Consider the following 26190-nt stretch of genomic DNA (forward strand, 5'->3'; position numbering starts at 1 on the left):
GATGCATAATTGGACACTGTGGCCTAATCATTTGCTATTACATTTTTTCACACAAGTTCCTCTGTCTGGAATACCTTTCCCAACCAGTGGCCATCAAACAGCACAGAGAACTCACTATGAGGCAACTACAAGTGAATACCAACATAAATAAAACTCAATTTGAATTGGACCTCCAGTAAACTTCATAGAAGTAGATTTCAGTACATGCAGTGCATGCTTACTTGAAAACAAGCACCATTGAACTCAATGAGGTTTATACTATTCACCAACTTTTCAGTTAAGGATCATTAAATTATGATGAGCACCCTGAAAGGATGCTCATTCCTCTTAAAATTTTGAGTGTTCAAAGAGCATTTTAGTTCTCATTTGTTTTTATAAAGAAATAACTTAGAAAACACTCTGTTCAACATAGACACCTCTGCAGCATGCAGCACTTAAAAGTAGGATAATACAATTATAATTCCCTTTCTGAATGGAAATAAACCACAAATTTCTATTTTCCCTCATTGTCAGCAAGACAGAAATCATATGGTCTGTATATATCTCTTACATGTGTTTGACTGTAAGATGCAGCTAGCCATTTCCTTAATTAAAAGAAATACATGTAAACTAATGGTCAATATCCAGCAGAACACCTAAATGTTATAATTAGTAAAGCAAAGCAAATGCCAACATATTCCACACTGTGTCACTTTTTTGTTATACAGCAGAATATACAGTAAAGTACAAATACCACATTGGGGCTACTTATAAAGTAAAAATCATGTTATTTAACCAAAAACTAAATGTTGAAAAAGACTGTGAATTACACACAAGATTAAATGCACCAACCCCTTCAGAATCAAAATGAGAAAGCAATTTTGAGTTTTGATGTAATCAAATCTTGACACAGAGAATGGGGGAGGCCTCAGTTTCACCACTTCAGAGATAGAGGACAGTCCTGAGAATAAGGTCTCATCAAAAAACTTACAATTTTTAACTTGCAAATCAAGTCTAAAACAAGAGAAGGACATTGAAAGAGAGCAGATGGTTTGGATCAGTAGGCCTAGTCACTGAGGTCTCATAGATGATGAGAACAGAACTTCTGTAGTTAGAGGGTCTGGCACTGAAAAGATCACAGATAGGAGAACCCTTATATCTTTCCTTCCTTCCTTCCTTCCTTCCTCTTTAAAAATCTTTGGCTATTTATCAGACAATTTTTACAGCGCTAATGCATTGGACTAGCTTTGCGACGAACATCCTGCTTATAAATATGCTAAACCAACAAACTCAAAATACACTACTGTAGATAAATGAGGCAACTTCTAGCAACTTTTGTAGGAACCTTAGGGAATGATAAAAATGAAACACACTACAGTAATTTCAGAACCAGATGTTCTAAGAGCTTAATCTCAGTGACATGCTTGCAAATGGGATGCCCAAATTTCTTCAGTAAACACCTGACAAAAGTTTACAAGAATCTACTGTGTGGCTTCCCACAAGGTACAAAACACAATGTTTGTGTTTATCTGAGAGGAGAAGCTTGCTACTGCAGTGCTGGCAATTATGGTAAGGGGCCCTCAACACCAGAAGGGAGGTCATAAGGTTCATGAATGGAAAGATAGCAATATTATGTCTTTCTTTCACATGGAAATCAATAAATGACATGGCATGGCATGGCTCGTGCCTTTTATTACCTCTTCACAGACATTGTTAAATGAAATACATGGTAGTTAAGCAAATCTGGCTTTCCCCATTGATTTCTGGGAAATCAATGTGACCTCAGGATGCCACATCCATCATAATACATGCTGATTGCAAGCACCTGAAGTATGATCACGTGACCACAAGGATGCTGCAAGTGTGAGGACCAGTCATGCATCGCTTTTTTCAGTGCTGTTGTAACTTTGAATGGTCATTAAATGAATAGTCGTAAGACTATGAAGACTACCTATACTAGCTGCCAAAAAGATAATAAAAAAAGGTTGAGAAAAGGTCTTGTGGAATCTGCTATTCCAAGGAGAACAAAGGAACTACAGTCAACCTTCAGCAAGAAAAACATCTTGGACCGAAATACATTAATTTGGTAGCCTTCTTCAACTTACTACTCAAAAATGGTAAGATTTATTAAGAACTTCATACCCTTTTACAAAATCAAGCCTCTTTTAACGTAACCAAGATGTACCTTTTTTTTAACTGAATATGTGCTAGACCATGTGCTAGCTATGCTGGCTGAGGAATTCTGGAGTCCACAAGTCTTAAAGTTGTCAAGGTTGCAGACCCCTATGCTAGACCCACTATCTATACCAGTAGTGGCAAACCTATGGCACGCGTGCCAAAGGTGGCACTTGGAGCCCTCTCTGTGGGCACATGTGCTGTCACCCCAGCCCAGCCTCCCCCTGTGGCCCCCTCCTCACCAGCAGCCCCTCCCGGAGGAGAGTCGCCCCCGGGCGTGGCCCACATGGAGCAGCGCAGCCAAGGACATGGCAGCCAGGCAGCAGGGACAAGACTCCGCCCTTGCACTCCATCACCCACAGATTATGTTGCGGGATGCGGGCAGAGGGTGTGGCGGGACACAGAGCGGGGCGGGGGGGCAGATTTTGGGCACTCGGTTTCTAAAAGGTTCGCCATCACTGATCTATACAATAATGCTGAACGGGTAGTCCTCAACTTACAACCATTCATTTAGTGACTGAAGTTACAACAGCACTAAAAAAAAGTGACTTATTAGAATTTTACATACTTATGTCTATTGCAGTGACATTTTGCTCATGTCACATGAGCAAAATTCAGATGCTTGGCAACTGGCTCATATTTATGATGGTTGTTGTGTCCTGGGGGTCATGTGATCACCTTTTCTGACAAGCAAAAGCAACGGGGGAACCAGATTCATTTAACAATCAGGTTACTAATGTAACAACTGCAGTGATTCACCTAACAACGGTGAATTTTGTAAAAAGGGGAAAACTCCCTTAACAACAGAAATTTTGTACTCAATTGTGGTCGTAAGTTGAGGACTACCTGAAGCTATATATTTTCAGGTGTAAATGAAACCCAATATATACTTCATATCTGCTATTATCTTACACATGATATTGTGTAAGATAAGTAAGTACTGTTGAATGAAAAAAGGATGATGATATCAGGAACTTTAAAAATTTCTAAACTTAGGTCATATAGAGATACTTAGCAAAATGTCAGCGTGGGACTGTAATTAGAGAATAAGCATCTTGCTCTTTGTGCACATTTAAGTATGTTAAATCCCTGTGCATCATAGAGTTTGGCTGAAGCGTGAACAACTGTGATTACTCATTCATAGGTTTTGGAATTTAATGCATGTATGGTTATGCAGTTTTCCAGTCTAGAAATATCTGGGTTGAAATTCTTTTGATTATTAATGTAGCCAAGTCAGATATTCAGAGAACTGCTGGCCAAATTTACCTAGGTTCTTTAAAGGTGTTATTAGTTATTAGTCCCCAAAGATGGAATAATTCTCTTTTTAGCAAAAAATTGAAATTGAGTTCAGTTTGTCCAGGTACACTTGAAAGCCCTTGCTTACAATATAGTCACCATATCCCTTATAAATAACTTTATGAGCTCCTCGGGCTATAGAATCTGATGATTAAACTGGACTGAATAACAATCCTTCTCTTTAGGTATTTGTGATCACATTCTACCCAAGTCACAATTACCATTGGGAAAACATTTTTTATATTTAAATATTTGATCTTGGGTGTTTCATTTAATAGCCCACTTCACAAAACAAACATCCATGACCACTCGGCAGCATACTATTATTTGATCTGATTAGGTTTGGATTAGAAAGTATGTGATACTTCTTACATTACAATTTACCAAAAAACATACTTTGAGGAAGCTGAGACAGTTATAATTGGTATCAGTGCTGAGAACTATAAATTTTCTTCTGACGTTTAAAAGACATGTCTGAGTGCAGCAGAATGTGGAACATTTAATTGGTCAGATTTTTCTAAGAATTATACAACCAAACTAAAGTCAACTTTTACGTTTGGTTCTTTTCATGTTATCCTTGAAGCTACTATTGAAAACCACCGTAAATGTTTCTTCCAACTACAGGACAAATAAACATATAAGCATCCATGTATTTTTGTGTTCTGGTGTTGACTTTCCTTGATTTTTGTTTTTGTCTTTCTCTTTGAGTATTCTACTGGAATATCTGAGGCTAGAAAAATAATCCCTTTATAAAATCATATTTTATGTAGCCAAAATGAATAGAAAACATATACAGAAGTAGATATAAATCGGCAGCCATTTTCAGGAAGATTGTTCTATTGATAGCATAAATATTGGTAATTTAGCAATTTTGTGGATGAAATCTGTACATTTCTCTGTTAATTTAATCAGAGACCAGTATCCTATAACAAAGGTGGTATTAAGGTTTTATATGATGGGGAAATTTGTATCTTAGTCCTTGGCATTCATACAATTTGAATTTATTTTTATTGTATTTGTCCTATAGTTGGCAGGTAATCCTTAAGGGATTAAAAAAACAGCATAAAGCTTTCTCACAAAATGGAGAAAGGCAGAGACTGAGAGGACTTGCATATGTTTTAATGACAAAGAGAAAAATTATCAAGATTGCTTGCACCCAGCAGCTTCCTAGGATTTATATGTACGTGCTTAGTTCCATTTTCTTCAGGCAGAAAGGAAGAGTGTAGCACATACTGATTGCCAAAATTAACCAATGGAACAGCTTGCTTTCAGGTGTTGTGAATGCTTCATCACTGGAGGCTTTCAAGAAGAGATTAAACAGCCACTTGTCAGAAATGGTATAGGACAGTGGTGGCGAACCTATGGCACGGGTGCCAGAGGCGGCACTCGGAGCCCTCTCTGTGGGCACACATGACATTGCCCCAGTCTTGCCTCCCCCCATGACCCCCTACTCACCAGCAGCCCCCCTGGACAAGAGTCGCCCCTGAGTATGGCTCATGTAGAGCAGCGCAGCCAAGGACATGGCAGCCAGGCAGCGTAGACAAGACTCTGCCCTCAGGCCCCATCACGCACAGTTGATGGTTGCTAGGCTGCCTGGGCGATCTGGGGTGGGCCCTGGAGGCGGTGAGTGGTCCTGTGGGCAGGCGGGGTGGGGCAGGGGGTGGAGTGGGGGCGGGGCCAGTTTTTGGGCACTCGGTCTCTAAAAGGTTCGCCATCACTGGTATAGGATCTCCTGCTTGAGCAGGAGTTGGATTAGATGACCTCCAAGGTCCCTTCCAACTCTGTGATGATGATGATGATGATGATGATGATGATGATGATGATGATGATGATGATGATGATGATATGGCTGCCCAATTCACACACAGGTAACTCTGAGTAGCTTGCAACATTAAAAATCCACAACATAAAAATCCATCGTCCACTTCCAAAATCCACATCTGAAATCACCCCTCCCACTTCCCTCCCATGGCAGCAGCAATACAATCAAATCTACCACTTGATTGACTCCATTTTCATTTGTGGTCCCCAGGCCCGCAGCCAAAATCACGTCTTCAGGACCTTTTGGAAAACCCACAAGGTGGTGGGCCAAACGTACCTCAGGCAGGGACAGGGAATCATGTCCCACTAAGATATACCTTTTAAAATACAGAGTCTAATTTGAAGTTAAATGATGATACTGACTTGTAATTCCAAAAGCAAAGAAACCTTATATTAAAGTAGAAATTATTACTGTCCCCCACCCAAAAAAGAATCAGGAACTATTCTTAGCCCCAAACTAATTATCTAACTATCATTATCCAGTTAGCTATCATTTGCTTTTTTGCAAATAGCAACTTTTAATTACTTTTAAGAAAGCAGCATTAATAGGCACTGTTCCTATAATGCTCTTTCCGCAAAAAACTATGAACTGCTACCTTCTTTAAAAAGAAAAGAAACAGAAAGAACAATGCAGTTGTTACACCTGAAAATAACTGCCAGGCCTCAAGGAACTACCAATGTATTTAACCATTTTAAATATTAATACTTTAATCATCACTGTATGAATGATTACAGAATACAGGGTCATGTTTCACTGGAAACTGATTCTCTGTCTCCTTTCAACAAATCAGAATGAAACAGAAATCTTTGGTGGAATTTTGACCATCTGGCAGGTAATCCTTAAGGGATTAAAAAAAAATAGCATAAAGCTTTCTCACAAAATGGAGAAAGGCAGAGACTGAGAGGACTTGCATATGTTTTAATGCCAAAGAGAAAAATATTAAGATTGCTTGCACCCTGCAGCTTCCTGGGATTTATATGCACGTGCTTAGTTCCATTTTCTTCAGGCAGAAAGGAAGAGTGTAACACATACTGATTGCCAAAAAGCTAGAAAATGATAGAATTAAGAGATCAACCTTCAGTAGCCTTTTATTATTATTATTATTAAGACATGCACCAACAGCTCCAGCTACAGCACCTTATCAGGGCTAACGGCTGTAGAACAGGTGATGGGCAACTGGTAGCCCAGGGCTTTAATTTGCTCTCCAGTGTTATCTGAGCCCCCCCAAAACCTCATTTACAAGGAACCTTGCCTGCTTTCTTAGAATTCTTGAAGGAAATGAGCAGCTTAAATGCGTAATGAAAGAAAAGTCTTTGCTCAGACGGAGAAGGAAGAAAATAAAGATATATTTGCCTATTACTTTGTTTAGGGAGAAATGGCAAATAGAATGACATGACCGGCTCAGAATACATCAAATATTATCAGGGATACACTCCATGTGACACAATAATGCACACTGTTCACATTTCATATGTAAACATTGAATATAATTTGTAAGCGATGGATTCGAAATGAAAGAGTTTGATTTAGCCAGCTGCAGAGAAGTCTGTTATCCACATTTCAAAACATCCGAAGGTTTTCCATTTAAGAGAGCATGCCAGGAAATACAGGAAAGACGTGTGCCAGGATTTAAACATGAAGTAAAATACTTTGGAATTTGCTAAAATGAAAAAAGACAGAAAATGTGGGAAGAGGTTCCTATTTCAAAATTACAACAGCAAATAGTGAAACACTCTGAATAACATGGTAGTTCATATGCCTAACCAAATATTGGTCTATGAAGTTCAGCACTTTTTTCTTAACTAACCATAGTGGTATATGGATCTCAACAGGATTTTGTAAATGCCTAGAAGCATATTGCTGGGTCTTTAGGCTTTATCACCGCAGATTAAACTGAATTACAGGTGGGAAATGTCAAAACTAACAAGAATGCTGTGCAAATGTAAAGGATTAATAAACATTGACAGAAAAAAATTGGAAAAGAACTCACTCCCTCAAATGCATAATAAATGTTTAAAATAAATGTCTCAGCTTTAAATGTGTTGCTGAATTCTTAATTTTGGAAGACAAATTTAATGCAACAAAGAAGTGAAAGAAAATAGTCTTAACATCTGTTTTAATTAATGATGAAACTCTTGGGAACAACTGTACCTCCCAAGAAAATCTAAGACAACACTGAGGAGCTTCAATTTTTTAACTTGATACAGAGAACTTCAACTTCAAATTCTGTTGTCTTTGCATATCCAAGGGCATTTGCATTCCATTGACTACATTTCCATTTAACAATTAAAACATCACACAAAAGGATCAAGAACATAGACCTACAGGGACATTAATATCTACACACATTTACTTCACACTAGATAATGTTCTTTTGAAAAGTAAATTTAACATATATTTTGGAAAGTTTTGTTTTTCTAATCAGATTATTTCTTTTCAATGTTACTTCTTTTACTCCTGTGACACTGCATATGAAATTACACAATAATGCCAATGCCTAGAAAGGCTATTGATCAGTTACATCTATAAAATATTGTTATTTTCAAATCTCCCATGATAATGTGAAAATGGCAATATATCCATTGTTCTGTCCTCATTACACTTTACCCTGTGTGTAGTTCAACATGCAGCTAAACCCTCCTATCCTTTAATAAGCCAGACTGCAAATGTAAATCTTGGTACTTTATTAAAGAATAGGGTAAGGTGAAACAGCGATGCTATGTATGGGATATAGATTTTGTCTTCAGAAGAACATATGTCACAGACTAAGCTGGATTCTTCTACATGTTTCTGTTATCTCAGAAGTTACAAAATGGAGTCTGACTTCTCAGGATGCACCTTTTTTCCAGAGTGACAGATGATGGGACTACGGGTGTTCTGTACGATCAAACACTGTCAAATCAATTTCCAAACAGTGAAAGATTTGTGCTTGGCCACCAGATGGAGTTCAATACATGTTAAAGAACAATAGCAATAAAAATACACAAACTATATGCTGGAGGCATAACATCATCATCATGATGTCATTACATAAGTGATGTGATCATGTAGAGGTTGTCCTCAGGTTATAATGGAAATTGGGATCTGGAATTCCATCGCTAAGTGAAGTGGCAATTCCAGGAGTCCCGGTTGCTATCATTAAATAGGACCCACATGGTTCATTAAGTGAGGAGCTCAAGGGATCACTTCCGATTTCCTGCCAGCTTCTCTACTGTCTGCTTGTGGGAAGACTGCAGGGAATGTTAAAATCATGAGCATGTGACTGTAGTTTGCTACAATGTTGTGAATCAGGTACCAAGTGCCCAGATCACAATCACACAACTATAGAAATATTTTAATGGCCAAAATTCCAAGGATCCACTATAAATCTCCATTGTCCAGTGCCATCATAACTGAATGGTCGCTGAAGAAATTATTGTAATTCAAAGACTGCCTATAATGTCATCATGATATCGGATGTAACTCATGTTGTGTGCAACAATGTCCTCATGAATATAACATTATAACTAACAAACCAAATTTCAGAAGAAAGCACAGATTAAACTAAGGAACAATTTGCCTCCTGTCAGCAGCAAATAAATATAAGTTTATGGGTCTGTCCAGCTATGCAGAAGCTCCTACAAAATCCAGCTCAGTATTATGTAGAAACCAGACTATTTTATAATTTCTTTTCTTGACCGCTTTGGAAACAGACATAGAAACTTAACCATAGAATTATATCTTAAATATATGCATCAAATTGCATTGTAGTAATCTCAATTATCAGGTTAGTTATTATATGAATAAGATGGTACATTACAGAAAGAATGCCAAATGCCAAGTTAGCCACTTAGCTTTTTAAATTTAAAAAGGAAAAAAACACACTAAGAAAACATAACATGAGAAAAAACAAATTATTTTGATTCTGCCTTTATTATATAAATTTCAAATGCAATTATCTATTTTCTTGTATGCCAAAGAAGAATTCTTCATGGGAAAAATAACTAGAAAGAGATTCCATTTATGGCTCCCCCAAAGTACGCATACTGAGTTTATATTAATACTACTTCATCAGTCAGGGTAATGAGATTCTATATCCTAAAATAATTAATTGAGTAGTTCTCTGGTGAATGGGGTTTATTAAATCTTAAGTGCAATCTTATGTAATCATCTAGCTTTTCCCTTGTCTCCTCTATTTTTCAGATTAAAATAGGATGATTGCTGTCCAGTACAAAAACTACATCAATTATTCCTGACATGTCTGAGCACAGTTCTCCAAATACATCTTTCAATGATTGCTGAATAGAAGCACACTGCACCTTATTGATCTGCAATGGTGATATACACACTATTCTCAAAATAAAATAAAAGAATAAAATAATTAGGTATTCTTTTTGCTCGCCTGTATCCTTATCTTATATCCTCTAGAGTCTCATTTTCCTCTTTAAAAGTCTCCTTTTTAAAATCTCCTCTTTAAAAGTCAGAGTTCTGGGGAAAGGAAATCTGCAACAGAATGAGCAGTTATTTGAGGAAACATTCTGATTAGGAAAAGTTATACTTGTTTGCCTTACCACTTCTAAACAAACTGGCAAGTTTAAAAAATGTATTGCGAAGTCCTCGGTACTCTCTGAACTTGGTTGTTTACTTCCAGATGTTTCATTACCTGACTAAAAATATCAGTGCATGTTACCTAGTTGGATAACAAAATGGCTGCAAGCAAACAGCCAAGCTCAGAGAACACCAAGGATTTCACGGTTCAACCATGAACTACATATATTCTCTTCTATTAAATACATATTTATCATCCAGCTCAGGAGTCCCCAACCCCTGGGCCATGGCCCGCTACCGGGCTTTGAACTGTTCCGAACCGGGCCAGGAAAGTGGGAGACAAGTGCACGCACATAAGCGCGCATCCCCACTTGTGTAAGCTGCAGGCAAGTCCATGCCTGTATACTCTATTTGCACAAGCAGTGGGCACACCTGCCCATCGTTCTCGCAAATGAAGCTGAGCACATGTGCTTATTCACTACTCACGTGGAACCATCCTCTCTCCCTCCTCCCTTGCCGGGCCACAAAGTCAGAAAGGTTGGGGAACTCTGATCTAGCTCATACCTCATATATTTAGTTAGTCAACATGCACATGAGCAAGGACCTAGTTATTTGAGAAACTGCCTATCACCCAAAGTTTCTGCCCATTCCACATAATCTAACAGAGGTTCCATTGATTAAACAATATCATCTGGTGGAACTCGGGAAGTAGCTTCCTCTGTCATTCCTCTCAAAATTTGTACAGCCTGATCCTATTTAAATAACCCTTAAACCCTGGTTCTTGGGGAAAAGTGGATGATCGAGTATTGTATAATGTTTTGGTTTTTTAAAAAAATATATGGCGGGGGGGTCAAACACCCAGAATTGTAACTGATTGGGGTGACCTATAAATTTCATAAATAAATATGCAAAATACTATTGATCAGCTTATTGCTACAAAAAACATTCCTCGCCATAAAAGAAGAATCCCACGTTGCTGCTCAAGAGCCAAATAAAGATTTTTGTACTATTTATGTACATCATAAGTACTCTGTACTTCCTAGCCATTGCAGAGGTAAATCCTTTTTGTCAAATACAGAATGGTTCTAACTTTGTTAATTTAGATATCTCACTGCTAGTCTGATGTGTGAACCCAAGTGGGACTCAGTGCTATGCTGCCTGTAATTTTAAAAAGTGGAATGAAAGATCTGAAGGTTAATAGAAAAAGCAACCAATTCTATCCTGTATCTCTAACATAACACTATACTGCTGTGCTGCAATTTTATTGCCATAGTTAATGTTGATCAATTGAATTGGAATAACTTCATTAAATAATGACTTTTTTATATTTTCTTGTAAAACCAAACTTCAATTTTCACTTCTCCAATTTTTCACCAAGCCGTTGTTCTGTTGGCATAAAACAGTGTGATTGGATAATGCAATCGTTTTTTTAAACTTTCTATAATAAAATGCCTTAATTTGTGTTTTTAATACTTCAATCTAATTCCACGGTACCTTCAAGCTTGCCAGAATCCTCTAGCTTAAAATAAGAATCAACTGAAATATTCTGCTTGGCATAGCTGCCATCTTCTGGTAAAATAAAGGCATCTGATTTAGACCTAAAACAAGTAGTTGTAAGGAATATATTAATCTGCTTCCCCTAAATTAATAGTAGCAATCTGGGATATATGGTCACAAAACTGTATTGCCTCAGCTTGAAACTGGCTTATCCCAGTGTTATTTAACCTTTTTGTTCTCAAGACTGCTTCCCACTTTTAAAAATTATAGAGGACTACAAAAAAGCTTTTGTTGCTATGATATGTGTACGAATATGTGTGTGTGTGCCAAATCAAAAATTACAATTGATGCATTGATAGAATATTTATTGAATAATGTAAAAATAATATTAAACCCTTCAGTATTAAAGGGCTGAAGCCAGCTAGCACTATTGCATCCAAGTCAATCATAGCAAGGAGACAAGAGATACCATATTGCTGGGAACAGATGCTTGAATATAGAGCGATCCTGCAAGAAACCCAGCATCTACAATTCAATATTCCAGCTATGTTTGTGCAGAAATCAGGAGGTTTTGGTACAGATGTTTTTCTAGGCTAATTCAAATATGAAACAAGTGTTGACTGGCCTGACCTACATAGTTCCTTCAAGTCATTTCAGCTATTTAGATAACTGCTTCGTAGGCTTTCAGCCATAGTTCTGCTTATTGACTCCTCCCCCTTTTTTCAACTCAAGATTGTCTGACATGGTCTCTTGCACTTCTGTATTTAGCCACAGGTAGTCCTCAACTTGCGACTATAATTGAGCCTCAAATTTCCCTTGCTAAACAAGACAGGGGTTACGTGAGTCCTACCCCATTTTTACCTTTTTTGTCACAGTTAAGTGAATCTCTGCAATGATTAAATGAATTGTGTGGTCATTAAGCAAATCTGGCTTCCCCCCTTGAGTTTGCTTGTCAGAAGCCAACCAAGTTACAAATGATGATCACATGATCCCAAGACAGTGCAATTGTCATAAATGCATGCCAGTTGCCAAGTCCCCTGAATTGTGATCACATGACCATGGAGATGCTGCAAAGATTGTAAGCATGAAAACCAGTCATAAGCCACTTTTTCCAGTGCCGTTGTACCTTTGAACAGTCACTAAATGAATGGTTGTAAGTCGAGGACCACCTGTATAGCATTTTTCCTCCTAACGCAGGAATACCTAAACTTTTTGCCATCACGCCTTCCTTTAATGTAACTTTAGCCTACTCACTTCTCCTAAAAATCCAAACACCAAAATGAACACAAACGATGAAAACAATACAATGAGACTTTAATTTTTTTAATAAAGAAATTAAAAAACACAAAATTTTCTCACCTCCCCTGGACTCTGTCTGCCTCTACCCAACGAAAGTGCACCTCACAGTTAGGAAACACTGCTCTAATGGCATAACTATGGATTGTCTCTTCCTGTTATTCCAAGTCTGCTGCAGACTATTTTTTTAAAGAAACTTTTAATCAAAATTCTAAAAAAAAAAAAAATATTGCTGAAAAACTGCTTCAAGAAAATTGAAGGGACCAACTATGACTTAGTCAAACGGCAGTCAAGTAACCTGTGCATGAATCTTTTGCCAAGAATCTCAGCAATGGCCTTGTGACAGATACTGTGAATCACGCTGACTAAATCCAGAAGCCCAGAAAATTCTTCTCCCCCCCCACCCACATAAGTTGTTGTGGGGTATATATTTACTGTGCACATTTACTGTGCACATTGGTATAAATCCAGACGGTTGTTCAATATAAGCTTGCTTTTGTGGAGGTCCTTAAATCATGAATGTTCTGAGGGAGTATTCTTCTGACTTATTTATTTCTTTGTCAAATTTGTACAGTCACCCATCTCACAAAACACGACCCTGGGTTGCGTATAACAACTGAACACAGCATTTGTTGCTACGCTAGAGTAAAAGAAATCTCAATACACTTGGAATTGCAGGCTAGGTATCGTGGGACATGAAGGAGGTATAGAGAGCAAAGGGAAGAAAAGGAAATGATATGACAAGCAACAGCCAATAGGTCGTACTTCTTTCCATCATTCATCCTGATTGTGAAGCAGAGTTGACACTGGTAAAGGATCTCCTTTGAAGAATAGCAATCAGAAGCAAAGCACCACAACAAAAGAATATTGTTTCCTTTCCCTCCATCCCAGTAGGAAGAACTCAGGGATAGAACAGAATGTTTTGCTAACTACTTGCTCCAGGGAGAAGAATTTGACCTACTTTTGTACAGTGAAGCAAGCAGAGAAACTACTCAGAGTGTTATCTCATTTGCCTTGGCCACTAAGACATTAGTTTTGCAATCACTTCTGAAACATTTCCACGATTTAGCTAAAAAACTTTTTATGCTGCTGTTCCAATTTTTATGATATATTTAGTCTGATCTCTGGGCTTTTTTCCCTTTTGGTTTTAGTTTAGTTTAGTAATAAAGGAATCATGTTAGAAACTTGGAGACCGTGAATTCTAGTCCTACCTTAGGTATAAAACCAGATGGGTGACCTTGGGCCAGTCACTTTCTCTCGGCTCTAGGAAGGAGTAATGGCAAACTACTTCTGAAAGCCTACAGGGACCTACCCATGCTGTTGCCGGACTTAACACTAACTCCAAGTCACAATATATACATTATTAATGTTAAAGGAGCACATAACTCCTGATTAATTTGGAAACATTTGGTCAGATCACAGTAAAAACCAATTAAGATAACAAGACCTCAGAACACAGACATTCAATAGAGACAATCAAAAAACTAAAATACCTCCTGACCAGCAATCAATACCCAGATAAGAAGAGATTAACACCAAGATTAATACTAGACACCCAAGCTAGCAGTAAATAAACAACCTAATCAAGGAACCACCAAGAACACTGACAGGGCAAGACACTAGAATATAAACTGACAGCAAACTGCATTCCTTACTAGCACTGATGATGTTACCTAGTTGGATAAAGAAACATCTGCAAAAAAAACCCAATCAAGCTCAGAGAGCACTAAGGACACCACAAACGCAGACATCACAATAAGAATTTGATTTCCACAATGCTCAAAGTATGCAAATACAGGTTGTCTTTGACTTACGACAAGAACTGACCTTAAAATTTCTGTTGCTAAGCGAAACATTTTAAATGAGTTTTGCCCCATTTTATAACCTTTCTTGCCACAGTTGTTAAGTTAGTAACATAGTTGTTAAGTGAATCTGGCTTCATTGATTTTGCTGGTCAGAAGGTTGCAAAAGGTCCTGGGACACTACAACCGTCATAAATATGCGTCTGAATTTTGATCACGGGACCATGGGGACGCTGCAATGTTCGTGTAAAAAATGGTCATAAGTCACATTTTGTAGCCTCGAATGATCACTAAATGAGCTGTTGTAAGTCGAGAATAACCTGTATATATTTACAAATAGTCACCCAGAATATTATGCTAACATTCCCTCATGAGAATTTTGTTAGCTTATTATCCCATTCATCATCCTTCTAAATCTGTTTAATATACTGCACGCCACCAAGGACATGCACACATCCGCAAGCGATTCTTCCACATCAATACACTCCGGTGATAAAATATTGATACCAAACAGTCCATGTTAATGAAGTATACCTCCTTTCCGCCAATATAACATCGTGTGGCATGATGCATGTAATGTAATGCTTCTCCGGAGATTAGGCAACTTATGGATAAGCAGCAAAAGTAAAAAAGGCAAAATTAAAAGGCTGCTAAAGTCCCATGATAGAATTATGGCATCTTCATGAGTTATTAATGTTTGCTGTAAACAATCCCCAAATTGTGCCTAAGACAGATTTCCTGGACTGCCCCAACAGCACCCCACATGAAGCCATATTAAACTCAACGAAACTTTAAAAAACCCCACATCTCTAGAATTTATTTATTTATTTATATTTATTTATATTTGAATTTATATCCCGCCCTTCTCCCGTAGGACTCAGGGCGGCTGACAATCTATCTAAAATACATACAAAACAATACAAATTTAAAATTAATTAAAAAGAATATTAAATATTTGTCGAATTTAAAATATAATTAAAACCCCCCTAAAAATTACCCTAGGCCAGTCCTGCAAGCTGGAATAACCAAGTCTTGAGGGCGCGGCGAAAGGAAGGGAGATCAGGGATAACCCTGATCTCTGGGGGCAGTTCATTCCAGNTGGAGCCTCCGGGTGCTCCTCAAGGGGAGCCCCATGTAGAGAGCATTACAGTAGTCCAGGCGGGAGGTGACAAGTGCATGAGTGACCGTGCGTAGGGCGTCCCGGTCCAGAAAAGGCCGCAACTGGTGAATCAGGCGTACCTGATAAAACGCCCCCCTGGTCACGGCCGACAACTGGTCATCCAGCGTCAGCCGCGAATTACACTAATATACACTCAAACATCTCATAGGTGAATCAATCTCCACAGCAAAATGCAACTTGTGAGAAAAATATACATTTTTAAAAATACACTCCCAATTGCTTTGTCCGTTGAAGTTTATTTAAATAATATTTTAATGAAGTTTGAGATTTTCAGAGAAAACTATTCTGAAAAATCAGGAAAAACTATGAAGTCTCTGTCTGTTTAGTGATATTGACAGGCTTTCCAACCAAATAGGAGGAAAAATACACACATACAGTACATCTATATATACCTACTACTCATTTAATGATTTCGTTCACATTTCAAAGAACTAGGTCATTAAGCAAAATGGCTGCTAAATGACAGAGAAAGGGAGAGAAAGAGTAACTGAAAAGATCATTAGTTGCTGTCATCTCTTTCGGATAAATTTCTCTTGTGCAGCTTTGCCAGCATTATTAACACTCCATTGTGCGTTGTTGACAGACGTGATGAAATTTGATTGTAACTGCATGCATTGGTCAAAAAATTATTTTATTAGCACTGTGTTTGCTAAACAAATTAATTGCTAAATGAAGAATGGTTATATACAGAACCACACAAATCCATATATATTTTTCAACAGATTTAGAGAAAAGAATTAATTTTGGACATGAAATGAAATGTGGCAAAAATTAATTAATTCTAAACTTTAAAATGTGGCAATCGCAAGAATATTCAGTTTGCACGTTTGTATTTTACACAGGATTTCTTAGAGGTGTCCAGTCTATCATTTATCAAAATCAATACACAATGCTTAATGACAGTCCAATCTGGTGTATATTTGTATAAAAATATACAAAGTATGCAATTTGATTCATTCTAAACTTTGCAGGAATTAATTAGAATATAAAAATGCAGTCTTTTTTCTCTATTTTAGTACTAGAAATTGGAGTCTTTCACTGTGACAATCTCTCAAGAGCTTTTGAACAAAGAAAGTATGCCTTCAGATTAGAAGTAGAAAAAAATAATCAGTTGTGAATTGAGAACAAATTTGAACATACTGCTTGTATCGGATTTCACAAAAGTAAAATTTGATTTAAAATATTTCAGTCTGGACAAATCTAGGAACTAAAAAACTGTCAAGATTATACCCTAAAAAATTTCTGATGGAATTATAAAAACATATAACAAAAATAACTTTTTGATGGAAAGAAAAACTGAAAACAGAAATAACTGCTAACACCTAGTGGAGAATCAAAGAATAGAACACTAACAATAAGAATGCCCAGAAAGAAGGAAATAGTAGTTTCTTTGAAGACCTTGAAAACAGCTAGGAATAAAGGAAGAGCAAGCTATAAGATTAAAAAGTGTTTGAAAGAAAAAAACAAAACAAAACAAAACACCTGGACTGTTGCTTAAACCTAAGAACTGTTTATGGAAAATAAAAACTTTGGCTTTTTGGCTAATTTAGAGGAGAATTTGCAGGATTTAAGGTGGCTTAATATACTGAATCTGTAATTTTGACTGACTGATAAATTGACTTTTGAATTAAAACATTGATGAAAGATTATTTGAAGGGGGGAGATAACATGGATATCACATATGTATCAAAAAATGACGGGATGCCACATTCAATATTTTCTCTTGAAGGACTTAGCCTGGAAAATCAAGGGCCTCCAGAAGTAATACTTCAAGGAAAGATAAATACTTTCCCAGAGGAAATATATGTAATGTTAGGACAAATACAAATGACAATAGATTCAAACCACGATGAAATTCGAAACAACTTTGAGGATTTAAATAAGCATATTTCCAATGTGATCTACAATTAAAAAATACCCAGGAAATAACAACAAAGGAACAAACAAATCAGACAGCAGATTACAAACTAGAAGAGTATGATCAAATTGATGAAATAACAAAAGAAAAGAATTACAATTTGACACAAAGAGGAAAAAATCTACAAGGTTCTGATACAACAAAAAAATGGAATTATTAGGAGAACTAATAAATTTTGGGGGACAGAAAGAATTTATCTTACTTACTTCATCTTTTGTATTCCCAACAATATAGGAACTGTTGGGTAAGCGGATTACATCAACTTGGAAAATTACTTGGCAAAAGAAAAAGATCAGAGACAGATACAAGAGATTTAACTCGCCCTACCAGATGGACTATTACGTGAATAAACATTTGTTTGAATATGCCTAAAAGAATAGAGACGTTTGAATATAAAGGGGCCTTATAACAAGAAGGATAATGAGATTTAAGTAATATAGTATGTTTTATAATATATTAAATATTAAATTAGTAGGTTGATGTAACTTTTATTAATATATAAGTAAAATATAAACTGATTAAAAAGGATGTTATATCTAGATACTATAAGACAGATAAAAAATAGAGTATTTTTATAATACGTGACATAAAATATTGGGATGATGTACCTAAATGGGAAAATTTAGACAGTGAGATGACTAATATGAAGAAATTATGACTGATAAGAATTGGATTGAATATAAGGGAATCTAAGCAAACAAAAATTATAAAAATAGGATGTATGCTGAACTAATGAGATGATGGTTATGAGAATAAGATAAGCTGAAAAAATGTTATATAGAGAGATTATTATTATTTGTATAAATATAAAAAATGTCTATATCTAATCATTTATATATTGAAAATATTAAGAATTACATTTTGGCTAAGGTTGAAGAAGGAAAATACAAATGGGAGAAGGGAAGACCAAAGAAATGTATTATTAATTAATATATTAATTATGGAATTATCAAATTTAATCATTATTGACTGTTAATTAATTATTAATGTTCTTTTTTTTCTTGTTAAAATATAAACCAAGACAACACGCTGTACACCAGGCATTGGAGATTGTTATAGTTAAAAAACAATAAAATATCTATATAAAAAAAGAAGTTGTTCTTGGGCTATTTAAATTAATGACTACATACACCAGTGAGATATGTACAAATTATTTTATAATAAAAAGACAATCCAAAGCATTAATGATTAATAAAAATATATTCTTAAAATCATACAAAATATCTTTTGATACTTTCTAATGTTCATTTTAGCCTTTTCATCCATAATTAAATCTACAACTAGTTTATTCATGATCAAGATTAGAACTATTACATCCTTTCTCTTGGCTTTCAAGGTACACAACATATCCATTTTCTGTTCTTTCATTTCATTTATGTCATTTACCAAATTCTCCTCTTACATTCTCAATTTTCAATAAGCCAGGTTCTTTACCTGATGGGCACATAGTTATTGATCTCTGCTGCCCATCATAGCTTTGGTCAAATGGGTTTTTCATATTGGACTTCTTAGTAAGACAGAGAAGATGGTAGACTAGATCAGTGGTGGCGAACCTATGGCACGGGTGCCAGAGACGGCACTCAGAGCCCTCTCTGTGGGCACCCGCGTTATCGCCCCAGACCTAGGCCTTCAGCTGTTTTATAAAACCTTTTCGCTTTAGGCCTCCGCCACCATGTACAAAAAAAAAAGGTTCAATCAATCAGTCAATTTCAACTTTTTGCGGGGAAAAAAAGATCTTGCAAAGTTGGAATTGATTGATTGAACTTTTTAGTCCCACTCAGTCTGCTGTTACCACCACAGCCACGCTCACCCAATGGGCCACACCCACCCGGCACCCGACGATGCATAAGTGGGTTTTGGATTGCAGTTTGGGCACTCAGTCTCTAAAAGGTTCGCCATCACTGGACTAGATTATGAGTCTTAGTCGTATACATGCCACATTGTCTAGTAACAATAAAAACAATCTCAGTCAATTATGACCCCAAAGCATAAACACGGCCTAGTTTACCCTAAGCACATTCATACAATTCTATGCAAGATAGGGTATCTATCTAAATTAGAGACTGCTTTGCAAGCCAACATCACATCCCACTACAATGGAGATACATTTAATCAGGCTTTTCAGTATACTTCATCTCTCAAAACTCTTATCCATTTGCTCATGTTTCATATTTTATTTCTGTCTCATTGTTCTATCTTTTTATTTATACTTCTCTGGGTAAATGTGTTCTTTTCTCCTCTTTATCTCTCTCACACACATATAAAATAAGGAAAGGCAATGTTATACTGGCCATTATCTTGAGTCACACTCAAACCAAGGAGATCCAGATGGAAATTCCCATTCAAATACATGCTTGCACTGATAATTCTCCTAATACAGAGACACTTCAGGAGAACAAAAAGCTTGAAAGCATGATGGAATTAAATAGAATAAATATCTTTGTTCTATAAACAAGATTAACATAATACTTTATACTGCAAATACTAAAGACCTGATCTAGAAAAAGATGTAATTATTACTTTGAAAAAGATAAATTACTTCAGAAATGAAGTATGAAACCTTACTGATCCAATTTATGTGCAACACATTTTTTGCAGTCTATGGCAACTTGTAGATAAAATGAGACAATAGATGTTTTTTTTATCCCAAGAGCTCCCAACAGATGGCAACATAAGACCGCATATAAATTCGGCTTGTTGCCTGAAAATGTACATTCCATAAACGTTACATACTTCAGATGAATCCTTTCCCTACCTTTTATTTCTCTCCCAATCCCACCAATCAAAGATACGGAGGCAATATTTCATTTGTGCTATATTGCTATGCTTACAAATTCTGCTGCATACTTGCAGGTTTTCCCATTTAAATAAGATGAATCCGAGTCTCCAAGAATTGAAACTGATTATATATAAAAGTATATTGTCATCATCACTCCTTGCATCTGTTCATTGTACTCCACTAAAGATACTGGTTTTGATTCTGAATTCACAAATTCTGCTTATGAACTGGAACTCAAATTATTTACTGTTTCTAACTGTAAGAAAAAAATACACATATTGTATAGGATTCCCACAATGACTTTTCCAGTTCTCCATACCTACACCCAGTAGGTACTGGATATTCTGGTGTCCAGATACAGTCATACCTCAGACATATTGTGAGTTTGATTCCAGTCTATCACAATAAATGAATATTGCAATAAAGCAAGTCACACTATTTTTTTGGTTTCCCTATGCATATAAAAGTTACATTGCAATAGCTTTATCTCTAAAAAATGTATGTACCTTAATTAAAAAAATAATTGATAAAAATTCTAATCATCATCTGATTAATGATTAAAAAGGCTGAAAAACTACAAAAATTGCAAGAATTATCAAAATGCGACACACAGACAGAAAGTGAGCAAATGGTGTTGGAAAATTGGCACCACAATAGGTGTGTTTGACACAGGATTGCCACAAATCTTCAATTTGTTAAAAAAAAACACAAATCCACGAAGCACAATAAAGCGAAGCACACAAAAAAGGCACTCTATATGCCTGCATACAGATAATCCTTGATTTACAACCATTCATTTAATGGCTGTTCAAAGTTACCAAAAAAAGTGACTTACAACTGATCCTCAAAGTTACAACTGTCATAGCATCTTCACAATCATGTGAGGACCTTGGTATTCGGGATGTATGTATGACAGTTGCAACATCCCAAAGTCATGTGACCTTCCCAGCTAGTTTCTGCCAAAGTCAATGGGAGAAACCAGATTCATTTCCCAACCGTGGCAAAAAAAACTCATTTAATAATTGCCTTGCATAGCAATGGAAATTTTGGCCCCAATTATGATTGTAAGTCAAGGACTACCTGTACTCCGTATTTTATATTATCTCTTCATATATTCTGATTGTAATGTAACTTTCTGAGTATTAGTGTTTTGAATAAATAAATAAATTTTAGATTTCCAATGTTCATGAGTAAATTAGTATCAAAAATGAGCCCTTAGGCTTCTCAAATACTGGATCTTACTTTCTTGGGGATTCTTAAATCAATATACTATCAAATCATGCATGCTTCCATTGTTTCCTCTATTCCCATAGTTTCCAAGAAACAAAGTACAAAACTCAAAGTATACACACAAATGAATGTTCACACAGTATCTTCCTGAACATTCATAGAATCTTTTTGCAGTAAGGTTATTCCAGTTTGTACACACATTCTGGCATTTATCTGTATGGATCAATTCTCTTTGTATCTTGATGTATATTTTTAATTATTTATTCATTTATAAATATCTGCGCTTCAAAAAATAAACCAAAATACCTTGTCTCTGCAGGTGCCAAATTAGGATCCAGAGAAACTGTCTCAGTTGTAATTTCCACTTTTCGTACACTCCCAAAAAAATCAGTTATCAAGACATTGTCAGGATTTCTCTGAAACAGATCTGTCCGGTGTCCAGGTGTTGACACACATAAACTTTTAGGGCATACCTGAAACTATAAAGAAGATATTTTGTTTCAAATCTTCATAAAAACCTTTGCTGCATTCTTTCCCAACTAGGTGTGATCATCCAATACCAATGTACACCTTGTGACGTGGTTTTTCAATTCCCCAATAGGAATAATATTGGAATTTAAACAGTTTTATTCATTTTTAGAGTGAAAGGTTTAATTCAACAGAATTGACAAACCATATTTTTATCACTGGTACCTTGCTACAGAGTTACATAGTATTTCATCTCCAAATTACAGATTTCAGTTACTTGAATAATTTTCTAAAAGTCCATAATTTGGTGTCATATTAAAATCAATTTACCTCTAAACCAATCAAATCCTAGATGGAAATTAGCACAGATATTTCTAAAAATGACTGTTTGCCCCAATCAAAGAATATAGGGACAAAGCAAGAATGGAATGTTTAAGCACAGGACATAATTTTATTATCTACCTATCATCTATCTATCTGTCTGTCTGTCTGTCTGTCTGCCTATCTGTCTGCCTATCTATCTATCTATCTATCTATCTATCTATCTATCTATCTATCTATCTATCTATCTATCTATCTATCTATCTATCTAATCTATCTACTATCTAATTTAAAAACCAACCATCTTACTTGAAATCCCAATAGCCAAACTCTACGGATCATCCTAAAACCATTTATTTCTCCTATATGTGCTATTCAGAAGTGAATCCAACAATATTTAATGAGGCCACATATCTGGAAATGTGGGCAGGGTTATAACTCTACGTTTTCCTAGATATCAAAAATAAAGTAAAATTTAAAAATGTTAATACTGAAGACCCTGTAAATCTGCTATGGTATAAGATCAGCAATTTCTACAATGCAATTTCTAACTCACTGGCCCATTTTTCACAATATTCAAGATGGCATTTTATTTATCTGTTAATTACGGTATGTAGTTTCTAGTAAGTTAATAGATTCCAGAAAACACAAAGTGTACCAGACAAACCTGTTCAAAATGGAATGACAGTTTATCATTATAATACAGGTAGTCCTAGATTTATGACTGGTCACTTAGTGACCAGTTAATGTTGCAACAAATGTCCTCAGAGCTACTTATGACCCATTTTGAGGTCCCAATGGCTACCTCCCCCCCCCCCCGTAGTCATATGATGACATTTTGGATGCTTGACAACAGGCCCACATTTATAGCTGTTTGCAGCATTCTACTGTCACATAACCATGATTTTTGGCATTTTTTGCCAGAAACCAGTGTTCCAATTTCTGGCAAAAAATGCGCTTTGGGGAAAATGGATTCACTTAATGATTGCCAGATTCCTTAATGACTGCCCAAAAAACAGTCATAAAATCAGTCGTGGTTACACTTAACCACCATGACTTACGAAGATAACTCCAGGCTCAATTATGGCTGTAAATCAATGATTACCTATACATCCCTCATTCTCACACAATTATACCCTATTTTAAAAATAGATTTTGTCAGATTTAATAATGAAACTTCTTTCTCAGCTGAATGTTGGCTGCTTATTCAGTTCTATCTCACTATCAAGCTTGGCAATGTGAGCTGCTTACTGCAAAACTGATGACATCTTTTCTAGTGAAGTACAGCTGGGTCAGTAGACTTAAATACTTGTAAATGATGTTACACAGTTGCTCTCTCATGTGAAAAAAGACTTTTGAGATTTAGATTCACAACTCATATCTTTTGGCATAGCACGTTAAGCAACATTGAATTTAAACAGGATATTGCTCAAATCTGCAAAACGGGATATGAGTGGATAGCATGTGCACCGGTATCTCTTACTTAACATAATATGAAAGATTTTGAGAGACAAGCATTATTAAATCTGACAAAATCTATTTTTAAAATAGGGTATAATTGTGCTTATCTATTAATATATAGATATAGATATATATATATTCAATATTGCTGCTTCATATCACCTGGCTATACATTTATGCAGAATTTCGTTAGAAAAACTGTTATAAAAGATCATTTATGGAAGAATGGCCAGGAGTCTGTCTTCTCCTTAGGCATTCAGTGGAAAATTTTCATCATATGCAGACTGACTTGCCATATAGCATCTCCTGAACATATTCAAACCACACCATTCTCCTGCAATTCCAGCTTTAAGAAGGCTTCCAGAAGAGGTATGGTCCTAAATTATAGGACCATGTTAACATTTCAAATAAATGAAAAAAGCATCCTAAGCATGCCTAGCAGAGAAGGAATCCTTCTCAGTTCAAAGAGACTTATTTCTGAGGCGGGGGGGGGGGGGAAACATGCTTAGGATTGGATTCTGAATGTTGCTAGTTATTTACCACACACAATCAGGAGATTTGCTTCTACTGTAGGGATGGGCAATTAATTTTCCCAAGGGGGCCCATGAGATTGATTGTTTAGCACATTCACATCATATTTCTATAAAAAGGAAATGAGATACTGGGATTGTTGTGGAAGGCCGCCGACGCCCCTTGCCACAGATGCCCCGTCCTGCTCTCTGTTGTTGACCCCCTGCTTATGCTCACACACCCAAGCCCCATCCCAACCCCCCCCCTCCACTGCTGCAAGCCAGATTGGAACTGCCCACAGGCCATGAAATGCCCAGATCCCTTCTACTGGCAGATCTATTGGCTCCCTTTTACTAGTCAAATCCATGGAGCTATCTCATACCATCAGATTATTTGCTCTATTACACAGGACCTTTCCAGTGCCACAACCAAAAATCTTCCTAGCAATTACAACCTTGATTCTTTAATTAGAGATGGCAGTCGCATCGTTCACTCACTGAGATTTATGCTCTACCAATCGCTTATGCTTCTGTTTACACTCTGCGATTAAGTCTTATGTTTAACTTCAGTTATAGCTAATATGTTTTTCAGCTTGAGTCAGGAACCAAGCAATGTTCTGAATCTTGCATAATATAACTTTTTAATATAATTGAGCTGAAAGACAGCATTGTATGCAACAGTCAGGAAACAATTCAAACATCAACATAGAATGATTATAATGAAAAACACAGCTTTGCTAATAAGATCCCATGCTATAAGAGGATTCTTTTTAATAAGGTAAGGTAGATTTAAAGCCCTAGATATAATTAAATCTCATTTTTGGTGTTTAAAACTAAAAAAAAAAAGGTTTCTTCCCAACCAGAGACAATACAGTGACAATGGGAAAATAGAAAAGGATGTTAAAAGGGTTGTGTAAAATTATGCAAATCACACAGCTTTCCAGTAGTGGTTTCATGAATAGTAAGTTAAATAAGTATTTACCAAGTCATTCATATTGGTCTGGCTAGCTGGATTAATTTCTTCTAAAAATTCCAAGACGTAAAATGTGTATCTATCCATCAAATGGACACCGATGCCAAGATCTGGTTGATGCTTCAAAAAGAGAATATTGTTATAAATACTGAATTTATTATATATAAATGTTTAGCAATGAAACTTGAACAACACAACCTTACATCTACATGTTCTATCAACAGCTGATTAACCTCCCAAACTATGAATAGCTACTATGTGGCAGAGATAGGAGCAAATTAATAAGGCCAAGCAAAATACATGAATGTGCTGGAAAGGAATTTTGTTCTGTAGCACTAATTCTATATTTCAATCTGCCAAACTTATCCTTTCAAAATTCATCCTTCTTTGAGAGTGTCACAGTTCTGTAGAACTGTTTTTAGCCATCCAAAATATGCAATAAAATATACCAAGATTCTTAAAATAGTATTGTGAAGGTCATGACCTCCTGGAAGGTCATGAGCAACCTAATGTGGGAATCATAATTTCATTTTTATTTTTAAAAAACCTAGTTTTCCTTTATAGCACTATTATTAATTAGTATTGCTACTTATTTAAAACAAATTCTCATTCCATTATAAATGCAATACTTTCCAGCAGAAGCAATATTCCAATTAAATCTTACAGATAGATACCCACCAAACTGGGAGAGACTTTCATTTGGTAACTGTATCTATATATAGTTAACATATGAAATGATACACTTACAGAAAGTGAATCTTCTCCAACTTGGCTGCTAGCCAAAGCCATTATATTGGGAGAATAAAACCGTTCGTACATGGATGCCCCTTGGCATGTATCAATGATAAACAGCAATTCATTGTACCTGGAAGGGGGAAAAAGCATCCTTTATGCCTGTTTATACCAGCTGGCCCTTAAGCCTTCTACAATAATCAAGCATAACAAAATGTCCAGATA

At 36.2% G+C, this 26190-nt stretch overlaps 1 protein-coding gene across 1 annotated transcript in view; it reads right to left on the reverse strand.

Annotated features, from left to right (window-relative positions):
* The window catches only part of PIGK (phosphatidylinositol glycan anchor biosynthesis class K), a 101265-nt gene that overhangs the window by 59596 nt on the left and 15479 nt on the right, over positions 1 to 26190 (reverse strand). Inside the window, exons 7-9 of the mRNA XM_015816348.1 lie at positions 25981 to 26098; positions 25243 to 25353; positions 21808 to 21980 (exon numbers count right to left, since the gene is read on the reverse strand). Of these exons, the coding sequence (XP_015671834.1) occupies positions 21808 to 21980; positions 25243 to 25353; positions 25981 to 26098 (402 nt within the window). The remainder of the gene's footprint in view (positions 1 to 21807; positions 21981 to 25242; positions 25354 to 25980; positions 26099 to 26190) is intronic.

This window comes from Protobothrops mucrosquamatus, unplaced genomic scaffold (genome assembly GCF_001527695.2).
Source record: "Protobothrops mucrosquamatus isolate PMUCROS unplaced genomic scaffold, P.Mucros_1.0 scaffold432, whole genome shotgun sequence".
Lineage (NCBI taxonomy): Eukaryota > Metazoa > Chordata > Lepidosauria > Squamata > Viperidae > Protobothrops > Protobothrops mucrosquamatus.